The sequence below is a fragment of the Pogona vitticeps genome, chromosome 7 (assembly GCF_051106095.1).
Source record: "Pogona vitticeps strain Pit_001003342236 chromosome 7, PviZW2.1, whole genome shotgun sequence".
NCBI classification, from domain to species: Eukaryota; Metazoa; Chordata; class Lepidosauria; order Squamata; family Agamidae; genus Pogona; species Pogona vitticeps.
In genome coordinates, this window is record NC_135789.1 from 26,720,100 (window position 1) to 26,733,814 (window position 13,715).

Consider the following 13,715-nt stretch of genomic DNA (forward strand, 5'->3'; position numbering starts at 1 on the left):
CTTAAAAACAATAATGAATTAAAACAAAGAAAAAGCATCTGAGTAAAGAAAAACATTATAAGTAGAACTCCCTTAAAAAAACATTGATGCTAGTTAAAAACACGCAGTAGTACAAATTTTGGGCAGAGCACCTGGTATGGTCACTTGAATGATGTTGAGGTCTTCTACTCCAGCAGCAGTGTTCACAACTGGGTCAGGCACACTTACAGTATTTGTCATGGTGTTAGATAAACTGGTTCTTCCTTACAAAAACAGATGGATTTTAAAGCATTAGACCAAAAAGGTATACAGCAAAAGCTTTATTTCAAATTCCAACTTAAAAAAAAGCATTGAGAACAAATCAAGGGAAGGTACGAATAGCAAATAACAAAGCATCCAAGATTAACTAAAATACTAGGGGAACAGCTCGTGAAGTGGAAGATAATTTCTGACACCATCCGAGTCTATCAGTCCTTGTTTCCCACGACAGGATAGCTATCAAAGACCCTGCTGAGGGTGGTTTTTATACTCAAATTTCAAGGCATCCTGGAAGCCAGGAAAAAGACATACTGAATCCCAAATACAGAATATGGTAGCTGCCCAGCTGAATAAGGACAGGAATAACAGAGTGGAACACCAGAATGCTGGCCTCTGAAATGCTTGCCAGTTTCTACATTAATGCAAAGCAATTTTGCATCAAGAAGTTTGTCACACTGGTGAACTCTGTGCAAACATCCCATGTTTAAAAAGTCCTGCAGAAACATGCTCCTATCTGACAAGATAGATAGATGCACATGAACCAGCATGTAGAAAATGTGTTGATGTACAAATATACTATTTGTATATTCTTTCACAGTTGAAATTTGCTATTATTAAAAATAATGGAGTTTTAAAATGCACGGCTTTTTCAGACTCCTTGGGGCTTGTTTTGGAAATGGTTCCCTCTTCCTAATCGAAGTTGCCAATATTTATCAAGCAGAAAGATGAGACTTACTTGAAGGGGTTGGAATCGCTGTGGTGCTTTCTTTAACTGCTGCCTCAAACATCTCAGGCCTGCAGAGAAATGCAGTGAAGTTTTGACGTAAGAACATATAAAGAAGTAAAGCTAAACAATTAAGGGTAATTGCAGTTCGATTCTCTGCAAGGTAAAGGTTGAATTCTTTGCCACTAAATACAAATATCAAATACTGCAAATGTTCATTATCATGGAAGAAAAAAAATACAGCCAACATTTCATCGAGAGAGGTCCTGTTGTCTCCGAACGTCACACATATGGTTAAACCATTCTGACACCTTAGAAATGTTACGCAGGTCTTCAGGGAAAGGTGTAAAGCATGACTCTAAAATTCATTAAATGCCTTCTGGGCATACTGAGAAAGGACAGTCAACCAGGTTCAATGTATTTCTGGGCTATAGCAGAAGTTGAGTCACCAAATAATGGCATGCACACACATATGCACACACGCACACCCACTCCACCATACAGTCATCAACTTCACCTCTAAAAGGTGAAGCTGTCTCTTGACAGAAAACGGCTCTTGGGGAAAAAAAAAGATTTATCACCTATGGGAATCGCACAGTAAAATATTCTGTCTATGGCATGCTTAAAAATGCAAATCAGAAGCCAAGCCCATTTATATCTGATTGACAGGCTTGTTTATATATCGCAGGAGGCTGTGGCTGCAGCTCAGTTTCAGTCAACACAACATAGAAAGCTCAAATGAACCACAACTTCCCTCAAACAGCAATTGTGTTCTTCAAAGAACTGCTTGCTGAACTTCGTAACAAGAAATACAGTGCTTTCCAGCATCCTTAACTAGACTTTCCAGTGCTAATTACACTGATTATGTTCTCTTTTCAGTTGAGGTTAAAGCAAAGCACCAAAGGTTTCTTTCTGTTGCGGGAACTTCCACAGCAACATTTGCTACAGTGTCTTTCCAGGTCACCTGTTTAAAACACTAGTATGGTGCTTCAGAAAATCAGATTTTAGCTGAACTTCACAGGAGCTCTCTTCTGCTGAAAATGCTGATTTGTGGAGGCTCTACGGTTACTGATTTCTCTGAATGTCAGAAAGGGTGTAGCCCATCCGAAGGCCTACAACTGGATTAAGCCCCCTAATCTAGAGCATCATCTTTGTTTCCCTGATGAAAGAATCCAGCATTTGGCAAGTTTACTGGTCTTTGACCGTAATAAAGTATTCATTCAGCATTTGGCAAGGCTGAGCTCTGTTTTTCATGTAAGCTGGGCAGAGGGACCCCTCATATGGTACACATTACATTTGGCTTACTTTTTAATGATAAATTTTATCTTAGCTTTGTTTCGGAGGATCTTTTCCAATCGTGGAATGCCAAACGTAGACGGGCGACGGAAAGGCACTCCCTCAGGCAGGCCTTCGACGTAGAAATCTTCAGGATAAGACTCAAAGAGAGCAAAGGGGACTTTCACTGGTTCTGACAGTCCTAGCGCTTCCCCTAAAACAGAAGATAACTTAAAATATTTCACGGGTTTCGTGCTATACTTATTTCTTTATACTTGTTAGCAGTTCTCAATTTCTGGTCATCCAAAGTCCCACCAGTCACTCTGTCGATGAATCTGAGATCATCTTGAGAGAATTAAAGTTATTGTCTTTGAGACTCATGCTTTTGTACTAACTCAGATATTATAGTTTATAAATATGGTAATTTATGGTAGTTTATTTATAAAGCCCAACTTAAATATTTAAACATTCTATTAAGATGGACAAATGTTTTTTCTCTCTCTCTCTCTCAGTAAGACATACATCACTCATGCCAGATAAGTTTGGATCCTTATTTGCAACATTCATAGCCGTCACTTGCTTGTTTGGAAATCTCTCTCTAGAAAGGTTTGGAAATTCTGTGCAGTTTGTGACTTTATAAGGTCAGTTAAGACCACCTTCTTTCAACAAGCAGTTTGAGGAAGCAGGAATTTTATTTCATTCTTAAGTGAGGCTTTAGCAGAATCTTTTATTATTCTGTTGATGCATGTTCTCATCTGAAGTTCTACAAACAGTACACTGCAAAAGACTTGGTATGCTTACCGCATTTCTCATTAAAAAGGTTTTCAACTTTTTGTTTCAGGTCCGTGATCTTGGCATTCCACGCCTCTGCCAGAAGATTAGAAGGATAAACTGATTATTTCTATTCTGTCCCATGAACCCATTTGCTTCCCTGCTCCAGAACCAATTCCCCCCACTTTTTGAAACTTCCTGAAGTTCTAAGTTAATGACAGTTTCAGATCATAACAAAAAATGTAATTTCAAATATCATAAAAACAAGAGAACCTGATATTTCACCATGTTTTTCAACTGTGCTAACAAAAAAATGGAATGTCAAGACTTGGAGCTACAAAGACTGCCCCAAGTGGCTGAAGTAATACTGAAAATATTAATTTATCTAGTTTTGCTACCAAATGTGTGGCAGATAACATTCATCCAAGGAAGAGGAGTGTAAACACACCATTTAACTGGTGATTTTTCATAATCAATGACTTATACACAAGTGGTTGAAATGCAGGCAGACTAATGGATTATGGAGTTTAACAGGTTTGGAGACCAAGATCTTATTTTCTTTCATGAAATGTGCGTATTTTTAAAAGTTGGGCTAGGTAGGCATTTTGAAGAACAAAGACGTTTGCTTAACGTTTGAATACAGATATAGGACATGGCAGTGAAAAAACAACATGAGTTTCAAACTCAACTCAGCTAGAATCTTTTGAATAGTCTGTCACATGTCCAGTTTCATCATCCTATGGGTAAAAAAGGGATGAGCTGATGAACAACACATCATGATCATGAAGTAATTTACACCTCTGAATCATGACAAATATATACTATTTTTGGGGGGGGGGGAAATCATCTACTACCCAAATCTAAATCTGTATGGTAAGGGTGTTAAGGTTACCTCATCTGACATGGGGAGGAAACAGAAGGGTCTAATCTTTGCTACACTCAACACCTCTAAGCAAATTTGAGAAAGGCAGTAATTTTTTTTCAAATGAACATGATTTTTTTAAAAAACTGACCCATTTCAAGGTCCTCTGAGCCACCCGCCACTCATTTTAAAAGCTATCCTAGACAATCGTTTGGGCCTTTTCCTCCTAATGATAAGCACTAACTTCCTGAACAGCCTCGGAAAGGGAAGAAGCCGGATGGGAGAATGTGTAACTTTTCTTCCCGCTTTTAGGCCTGACTTGACCTTCTCTCTGAAGTTGCTGTTTACATTTCACAAGAACGACAGGGATCATCACCAACCGGTGTGTGCCCAAACTGCTTTATATACACGAATCCGAAATTCCCCACTCTTCAAGATCCATCCTTCTACTGAAGAAGCTCAAATGTGGTTTGAGCACGGCAAATGGCCACCAAATGAATACATGGCAGCAACCAGATTCAAAAGCCATGCTTTTCGTCTCCACTGTCTCCGTTTTAGCCATTATGCTCCAAGGAATAACAAGGAATCTGGAGTAAGTGCTAGAAGCCTTATTCACATCAATTGGGAGAAGACCATTTCCCCTTTGCCCAGAACTTACCAAAAGAAAACTCTCTTCCTCTTGGCTTAAAGCCCACATTGGATCCATTGGTTTGAGGATTAGTTCTGACTTCTGGGGTTGGGGTCTTATTAGCAGGACCTGCATTTGAACGTAACACAAAGGGGCTTTTTGCGTTGACTTCTCAATGTATGCCATGACTAGGGAAAGCTAGAATTTCTAGTTACTCTAAGAAAAACGAGTTCTGCAAAAAAATGTGTTCCATCCAGGGAGAGTGTCACGGATGTGACACAAATAGCAAGCTGTGCAGGAAAATTCCAAAAAGATGTAACAGTACTTCCAATCCATTCACCAGAAAGATTAAAAGATCACAATGTGATGAACAACGAAAAGGTAGCTCTGAACAATTAGGTAGAAAATATTAATTTAAACATTTCTTTAACACACATATTTACCTAAAAACTGTAAATGAAAAAGACGCCTGGATAAATGGATGGCCTCCTGGCGGGAAGAAAATGGGTGAATAGTTTGGGTCTCTTAAGACACACCAAGACAATGTCTCAGACCAAAGACATCAGAGCAGGGGTGAGGGACAGCATTAAGGGGGCAGGCTGGATAGACTCCACATGGCTCCTGGCTGAAGCTCATTTTGGGACATTCTAGGCAGGGTTTGAAGGTGAGGTCAGCTTAATTCCTTCTCCTTTAACTGGCGATTAACATAAAGATAAAGACAACCCCCTGCCCTTTAATCTTCTGAACTGGAGGAACAATTAGGGTTGAGTAAACACTGAGGGGTGGAATCCCTGATCAATAGGATCAATGGGAATCCACCACCATCCCAATATGTGTGTGGTCTCAACTGGGAGAGGAAAGAGCCACTCAAACGGTCAGCCAAATCTGACAATCCCAATATTCAGAATATACACTAGGGAGAAGAGACACAGAACCACTGATTGACACACTGAGCTGAATATTATTAGGCAAATTGGGCTTTCTGTTTCAGCCCAGTGTAGGCATGCATAGAATCTGTGCTGGGAGAGGGATTAACAAGAAAATGTGCCAATTTCCTCTTTTTCTCTTGCACCACAAATGTTTTTGTTTTCACAATCAAGCTCTATTTTACAGATGGAAGGAAGTTAATTTGTTAACTTGTTGAAACTACTTATTCTTAGAAGAAAGCAACTGTCATACCTTCGTCAACGGTAACTTCAATCTCTGGAACTTCTGAGTTGCTTCCATGGCTCTGTGCTGGTTTTGAACCTTCCGGACTCTGGGATCCTACAAAGTGAGTAACATTATTCAATATTCTAGTAAACTGGCTGCCGTAGAGTCATCAGAAACAAACTCCACTCCAGAATGTGTGATGTAGACACCTGTCTACTGATGTCACTGAAAACGATGAATGCAATATGCATTTACCAGCAGACGTAACCGTGTGCACGTACCGGTGGCACCAAACCCAAGGCTTTTAAGAGCCAAACAATGCAGAGACAACTATGAGGTTGGTTCCCTTCTGCCATGACAAAGTGCCAAGTTGGACAATCTTTTTTTTAAGTTTCCTGTTTGGGATTCTTAGAAAGTCACTTCTGTTCACTGTCATAAAATCAGCTGGAACTCAAAGCTGCTACTTTGCTCTTAAAACTGGTCTGTTTACCTTCTCCGCCAGTCAATTCTTTGCTTGACATGAGCCTTAAATTCTAGATGCAGTTTTCAGCCAAATATTCAAAGCAATTAAAAACCATAGACACAACATGCCACCACTTAAAGGTGAGAAGAGAGAAAGCAAACCAGCCGGATCCTACTTATCGTCTTTGGTATGCAGCAGGTTGAGAATTTAGTAGGCTCCCAGGGCAAGAGCTATGATTCTTCCTCTGACAGATAAATACAGTGGTGCCTCGCTAGACAATGATAATCCATTCCACTGAAATCGTTGTTTAGCAAAATCATTGTCTAGCGGAAAGCATTTCCCCACTGGAATGCATTGAAACCTGTTTAATGCGTTCCAATGGGGAAGAATCATCGTTGTCTAGCGAAGATCGGCCATAGGAAAGGCGCTTTGTGAACCACTGATCAGCTGTTTAAATCGCTGTCTTGCGAAGCTTAGGTCCCGAAAACACCTGTTTTGCAAGCGCGGAGGAAGCTGTCAAAATCGTTATCTAGTGAAAATTGGTTTGCGAAGCAGGGACCAAACATTGTCCAGCGAAATTCACCCATAGAAATCACTGTTTTGCAAATCGCTTATAGCAATCGCAAAAAGTCAGTGTCTAGCGAAAAAACTATCATGCGAGGTAACTGTCTAGTGAGGCAAGATACAAAACAGACTGTATACAAGGGAAAAGTAGGAGGCGGCCTACTGGATTTCAGTTGTTTTTTAAAGAGCAGTTCTGTCTTCATCACTTACCTGAAGTGTTTACTTTACTAGCCAATCCGGGAGGCAAAAAGGCAGTGACAAGTTCTGGCCTACAAATCAGATAATGTTTTATTAGCACAGTGGTATCAAAGAAAATTAAATATAAAAGCCCTACAGAGCCTGTAACAACTATATGCTTCCTTGGGGACAGGAAGAGATCCAGTAACTGTGGGTTTTTGGTTTGTTTGTTTTTGTTGTTTATGTTTTGCAATATAAGTAGGGTTTACTTGTAAAACAGTTCAGTTTTTTACAATTAAGGAAAGACACACGACTAGAGCTGTGCCATATACTTAGAAGAGGATGGTACAGTGTCACGAAGTAATATGAACGGTTTAGATCAAAAAGAACACTGATTAAAAGGTTCCAATTGCCACGTGACAAGCTCTAGGAGAACGAGACCTACTGCAGCAGCAGAAGAGATGGAACTGAGGTAACCGTCAGGGCGGGCGCACCATGAGGGCTTGGGGGAAGGTCCTAAATGGTTACTTTGGCTCTAGAATGTTCCAAGGCCTCTGCGCATGCACAGACTTAACCCATTAGTGTGCATTCACAGAGGCCACGAAGAAGATGTGACATCTATGAACCATCCAAATCTGAAAAGAAGTGGATGAGGCACCTTGACCCCACACCCCATCACCATCAATGATTTCTAGTGTGTGTGTGTGTACGTGTGACAGCACATGTGTGTGTTCCTTTTTTATTTTTGAACTATGGTGACACTTCACCACCAAAGTCCTGCAGTGTGGCAGTATATGCCTGGACGGTACAAACCATAGGAGACACAAATACAGCCCGTGTGTCCTTGTGTTGGAAGCAGTATGTTCAAGCAAGGAAAGTCACACCCATGTGAAGACAGCCCGGTTGCTATTGTTCTAAGGGCCCAAAGTAGAACATGACAACTGATAATACCCGCCCCAAACTGCGATTTGAAAACAGAACTCATTAAAAGACAAAATCTTAGTCTTCACATCCCTTGTAAAGGTGACTAATGTCTCTTGGTGAGGACTCACATGCACATTTCATGATTGTTTCCCTCCAATTCAGCATGCCAGCTGAGTTTAATGCTCTGAATTTTCAGAGGGAAACTAAAACTTTTTAGCCTTTTTTTTTAAAAAAAGCACAACCCATTTCTTTAGATGTAGCTACGAAGATCCCCGTTGAATACAAATTATCTGAACAAACGCTAGAGAAAAGAGTTCCAGGTTTACCAGGAAAGCACTGTAACATAGCACTTCTCTGCTTCAAGCAAACAAAATCAGGGATGAAAAAATACAAAGAAAGCAAGCAAGCAAGCAAGCAAGCAAGCAAGCAAGCAAGCAAGAAAGCAAGCAAGAAAGCAAGAAAGAAAGCAAGCAAAACAACAACAACAACAACAACAACAACAACAACAACAACAACAACAACAACAACAACAATAATAATAATAATAATAATAATAATAATAATAAAGCTATCAGACTATTGAAAAGATCTAAAAAGGCAAACTACCCGCTTACTTCTTCACAATAAACCTGATCTTCCCGCTCCCTCGGACAATCCTTTCTAGGCGTGGGATTCCAAACCAGGTTGGGCTTCGAAAAGGGATGCCTTCAGGCAAACCTTCCACATATAGATGTTCGGGGTTTGACTCAAAGACAGGGTAAGGAACCTTCACAGCCTCATTCAGACCCAAGGCTTGTCCTGGAAAAAAAAAGAGAACAAGGCGGCAATGGGACACAATGGTCACATTCTACAGCATTCTGGGTCATTGTGAACCCCTCACTGTGCTGGATTATTCTGTATTACAGTGAACGCCCCACAGCCCAAATCATGTCCACTCCTCTGAGCGGCAGGGACTAAACCAAACCATCCATGTAGGGTTGTATCTCTCTCTCCCAACAAGCCAGTTGTCGGCTGTGGCACAGCACCGGATTGCAACTCTCTGGCTTCTTGGTGAGAAAGACAACACTTTGCCTGGAAGGATGAACAAAACATGGAGAGAATGCCAGTAGTTTGTCTAGCTGCTCCTACTTGCTATGGGAACAAATGAGCAGGAAGGAATCGACGATTTTTACACAGTTGTTACAAACCGGAACAACAAAACAGCTGAGGTCCAACCCCAGTTTTACAGAGAGAAGACTAGAAAGTACTGCCTCCCCCAAGGTCCTATGAATGTCTACAACAGGGATGAGGGGCAGGCCATCTGATCTACAGTTTCGGTCGCCGTTTTCTAAAAGTAAATAAAGCAGCTGGCCACAATTTCATAACAAGCGCTTTATACTTGGAAGAGTCATTTCAGCATGTTAAAGTCCTGCCGTGCAAATGTCCAAGGCCAACTTACCAAATTTCAGATTAAATATCTCTTCTACTTGCTTCCTCAGTTTTGTGATTCTGACATTCCAGTCTTCTTTGACTGCATTTTAAAAAACAACACACAATACATGTTTTATCATTAAACTGGCAAAGATAATGAATGTGCACTAACAACTCAAATCATGACTATAGCAGCTTTGCATGCGCACGAACAAAACCTGTAACGAATCTGAAGTAAATAAAGTCCTGGGGACACTATACAATGACTTTGCGTACAAGCTGTGTATTTATCTTACATTCACACACTTTTATTAAGAATATTTTCATATACTTTTTGAACATGCATTCTGCATTTGAATATCATCCTTTTTATTAACCGTGCTTAGAAAAATGTTAATTAGAGCACACGATGCCTCTGTAGAGCACGCTAACACACAAAATTAATGGACCAAAGGCTGCAGCACCTTTCAAGACAAACAAGTTTATTTTGGTGTGGGATCCCGAGGACTACAATCCACTTCTTCAGAAACATCTCTGAAATATCAGTAAGTATCAGATATATCTGAAGAACTGGGTTGTAACCCACAGAAACACTGAAATTAAAGGTGCCACGATCCTTTTTGCACATGTGTGCCCAAGTGTGTGTTTGTTAATCTCTCCACATACTTCTAGCCACTTTAGATACATTCATCTTACCAGGCATATTTGTCCTCGGCTGGCTAACTTCAGCGGGAGTGACTGTTAGTAAATCTGGCCTGTAATAATTATTTAAAAAGTAATAAAAATTACTAACATGGTGATCCTTGTTCTGCAATTGTTTAATATCACTTCACTAAACTTTCTGATTTGACTTAATAAATTCTTTGTCATCAAGTAATTTCCAATTTCCAGTGGCCCTCTCAAGATTTTTAGCAGTAAAGTATTTAGAACGGATTTAACAGTCTCCTCCTTCTGGTGGCACTGTGGGAACAATGTGCAATGTGGGACCAAGACCACCAAAGTGGAAGGACACTTAACCCCATCAGCCACCCATCGTCCAGGAAACACAGCGGGTTATCTGGAGTCCACCCACGGAGCTATACCGACTTAATCTGCATGTTCTGCACTGCAAAAATGATCTCAAAACAAAATCACCGAGCAGCAGCTCAAACCAACATACTTTTACAAGCCAAACCAAACAGGATGGAATTGTCACAAAGCTGTCTCAAATGTACAAAAACCATAGCCAAGATGGCAAAATGTATACAGACACAATTAGGTTATTATAGAAGCTGCACCATCTAAGCTTTGCACATTACAAAAGTACTCTAAAACAGCCTATCATCCCACAGGGATGATTACGCTGCCCCAGTCCCTGAACAACAGTGCCTAACTCTGATGCTCAAGGAGGAAGCAGATCACTTTCAGGGAGAAGCTACTAAAGCAAAAATGGACAGAATATGACTAGGATTGTACACTATATATTTTCTTGCCAAAAATACCTCCTTCACAATAAAAACCCTATACAATAATTTCTAGTCTAACATATTTAATGCAAAATCTTGTAACTGAGCAGAAGCAACTTGATGTTGCTCCCATGACAGCGAAACTAGCACTGAGGTGGACATTGTAAACAATTGTGCAACTGGGTAGTGCTATTCCATGTTGCAGGCATGGCACCTGGCACATTTAAGCAAAGAAACTTCACATTTCACCTGCACAAACAGGATTTTACCCTTCATCTCAATATGGCACTATATACTGAACATGCCCTAAGGAATTCCCCCAAATACTAAAATGCAAATGTAATTAACCTTACTTTTTTATCACAAATTTTATTCTGTTGCCCACTTGAAGAATCTTCTCCAGCCGAGGAATTCCATACCATGACGGGCTTCGAAACGGGATGTTTTCTGGCAGACCCTCCACATAAAGATCAGTGGGGTGCGCTTCAAATTTCTGGTAAGGTACAGCCTTGGGTTCAGAGCTCCCCAAGGCCTCAGCTGTTAGGAGATACAGTTGGAGAATTCATAAATCCACGACAGACATAACTCAAACAAGAATCATCTTGATTTATAAGCCACTTTCTTAGTTATTATGGTAGACTTGCAAGTAAGAAAACTGCTGCTTGTTGATCTTATTCCCTTTTCAAGAATGATTTTTGTCTGGAAAGGGTCAGGAAGAAAGGGTAGATCCTTACACCTGAGTGAGAGTGAGTGAGTGAGAGAGAAAGAGAGACTCACCAAACTTTTTGCAGAATAACTGATCAACCATCTTCCTTAATTTGGTGATTCGGGCATACCACTCTTCTTTCACTATGATCAACAGTAAAAACAAGGGTTTTTATTAAAATGTTAAACATTTCAAAGACAAAAATCCCTGTTTTACTTGGTAAGCTTTGTTCATTTTACCATACTTGTGTCCTGGACTCACAGCGATAAAAGGTTCGGCAAGAAAGTAAATACAAGGAACTGATGGGAGAAGCCAGAGATGGAAGAGAAGAGCTGGCCAAGGGCGGCCCTCCAGACATTGTTGGTCTGCAATGCTCAACATTCATCAACAACAGGTAGGACTGATTGGAATTAGGGTCCAAATATTTCTTCACCCACAGAGATAGAAGGGAACTATCCCTAGATGCCCTCACAAACTACTAGCAAATCTCAAGAAATGGAAAGAGAAAATAAGAGACAGAACAAAGGCAGAGACTGGCAACTTGGGAGTGCAGGAGAAAACAGATGCTGAGAAACAGCAGGAAAAAAAATAGAAATAGGGTTAAAGGGACGAAAGGGCAGAAAGTAGGCATCTGAGTCCTGGATGGTAGCAGCCAAGATAACTGCATTTTAATAAATACAAATAAAATAAAATTCATCATTATCTTCATCTTAGAACCACAGAACTGGAAGGAAGCCAGGATCATAGAGTCCAGTCCCTGTCATGGTGGCACAGCTGGAACTGAACTCCCCATCACTGACTCTTCAGTCAGATAACTAAACCACTACGCTAAAGGTATATCAGGACGATTCCTGAATTGTAATCAATTCTAAGCCTTGATCAAAACCAGACATTCTCAAAAGGGGACACATGGCACCCCCTGGAGGCCCCCCTGGCCCATTCAAAGGGGGCCACAGACAAAAAATAATTCTTCACACACCGCCTTATAAGGTTTGTTATGCAACTTGTACAATCCTGTTTTAGCCTACATTGTGTTTATGGACGTGGCCAAAAAAAGGCTGAGAATGGCCGATCTAAACAAAGTGAAAGGAAGCGGTTCATTCTCCTGGGTTTCCATGGCTCCAGTTTAATGTTACAGCACGTGGCATGAAATTTAGATATCAATGTGGTCATGTATACCAGGTTTGCAAGGCGGTATTAAAAAAATACACAGAAAATCCATTTCAAGAAATGGCAGGTACATAGCAATCATACAACAATCGCCATAAACAGCCAAAGGACTTTTCAAATACCTTTTAAAATGAATGAGAGAACAAGGGGACAAAAGCTTTGGTCACCCATACAAAAACAAACAACACAATCACTTAGGGGGCCCCCCTGGAGGAAAGACTTAATAATACACAGAGTGCCATAACCAAAAACTTACACCCTTACCTCCCGCAACAGGTTTGTCTAATGGCAGGTCTTCTCGTGTTGAGTTTAGTAGTTCGTGCCTGCAATAATTTAAACAAAAATATATATATTTCAACCATTAGCACACCGCAGTCACCACCTAGTTTAGGCTTATCTCTGAAACCTCCGTTTGAAATTGCAGGACAAAGAAATCGCTAAAAGCTATGTTGCAGAGAGAGAGAAAAGAATAAAGGACTCTGTGTCCCAGATCAGAATCGATGTTAAAATCCACTCACTTCTTAATCACAAATCGTATCCGTTCCTTTGCCAGCAGAATCCTTTCGAGGCGAGGGATCCCATAAGTGGAGGGTCGCCGGAAGGGGATCCCTTCTGGTAGTCCTTCCACATACAAATCTTCAACATGAGACTGGAAGAGTGGGTATGGGATCGACACGGGGCCTTTTGCATTAATTGCTTCAGCTTTAATATATAATATATATAAAAAAGAAAAAACAAGTTAAGCACAACTTAGCTTGGCGATTAAAACAGATCTGTCCTAGAAACATATTTCATGCAATGATGCACACTGTACCTAGCTTCCCATTAGACAGGAAAAAAAATAAAGAAGGGGGGTGGGCCAAGTGTCACTGGCTCAACGAAGGACACCACACTGACACATAGAGAGCCTTGAGCTACAACCAAATCTATTAGTTGGGACGGAAAATGTCAGAATCCTCCAGCCAGCAGGTGCAGGGCCAATGATGAATGAGGGAATTCTTGGCAGGACACCCTCCCCCCCAAAAAAAGTAACCCTCCCAAGCTATGTTCGGAACGCAAAGCATGGCTTTGAGCTTCCAAAACATACAAGCTATCATTTGGAATGGCTTTTTAAAAATACTTTTTATTTATTTATTTATTTTAGTTAGTTTGTTTTACCCACTGGCCTAGACTCCATGATCCAGGAGATAAATTGTGATTTAACTCT

The 13,715-nt window shown here is 40.5% G+C and overlaps 1 protein-coding gene across 7 annotated transcripts in view; it reads right to left on the reverse strand.

Moving 5' to 3' along the window:
- GTF2I (general transcription factor IIi) overlaps positions 1-13,715 on the reverse strand; it is a 53,001-nt gene that overhangs the window by 7,007 nt on the left and 32,279 nt on the right. For all 7 annotated transcript variants that reach the window (XM_020801627.3, XM_020801626.3, XM_020801625.3 and 4 more), the window contains 14 exons: positions 13,027-13,210; positions 12,773-12,831; positions 11,410-11,481; positions 10,986-11,169; positions 9,884-9,942; positions 9,216-9,287; positions 8,392-8,575; positions 6,887-6,945; positions 5,677-5,763; positions 4,528-4,626; positions 3,038-3,103; positions 2,267-2,450; positions 974-1,032; positions 132-242 (listed from right to left, as the gene is read on the reverse strand). In XM_020801627.3, coding sequence (XP_020657286.2) covers positions 132-242; positions 974-1,032; positions 2,267-2,450; positions 3,038-3,103; positions 4,528-4,626; positions 5,677-5,763; positions 6,887-6,945; positions 8,392-8,575; positions 9,216-9,287; positions 9,884-9,942; positions 10,986-11,169; positions 11,410-11,481; positions 12,773-12,831; positions 13,027-13,210 — 1,479 coding nt within the window. The remainder of the gene's footprint in view (positions 1-131; positions 243-973; positions 1,033-2,266; positions 2,451-3,037; positions 3,104-4,527; positions 4,627-5,676; positions 5,764-6,886; positions 6,946-8,391; positions 8,576-9,215; positions 9,288-9,883; positions 9,943-10,985; positions 11,170-11,409; positions 11,482-12,772; positions 12,832-13,026; positions 13,211-13,715) is intronic.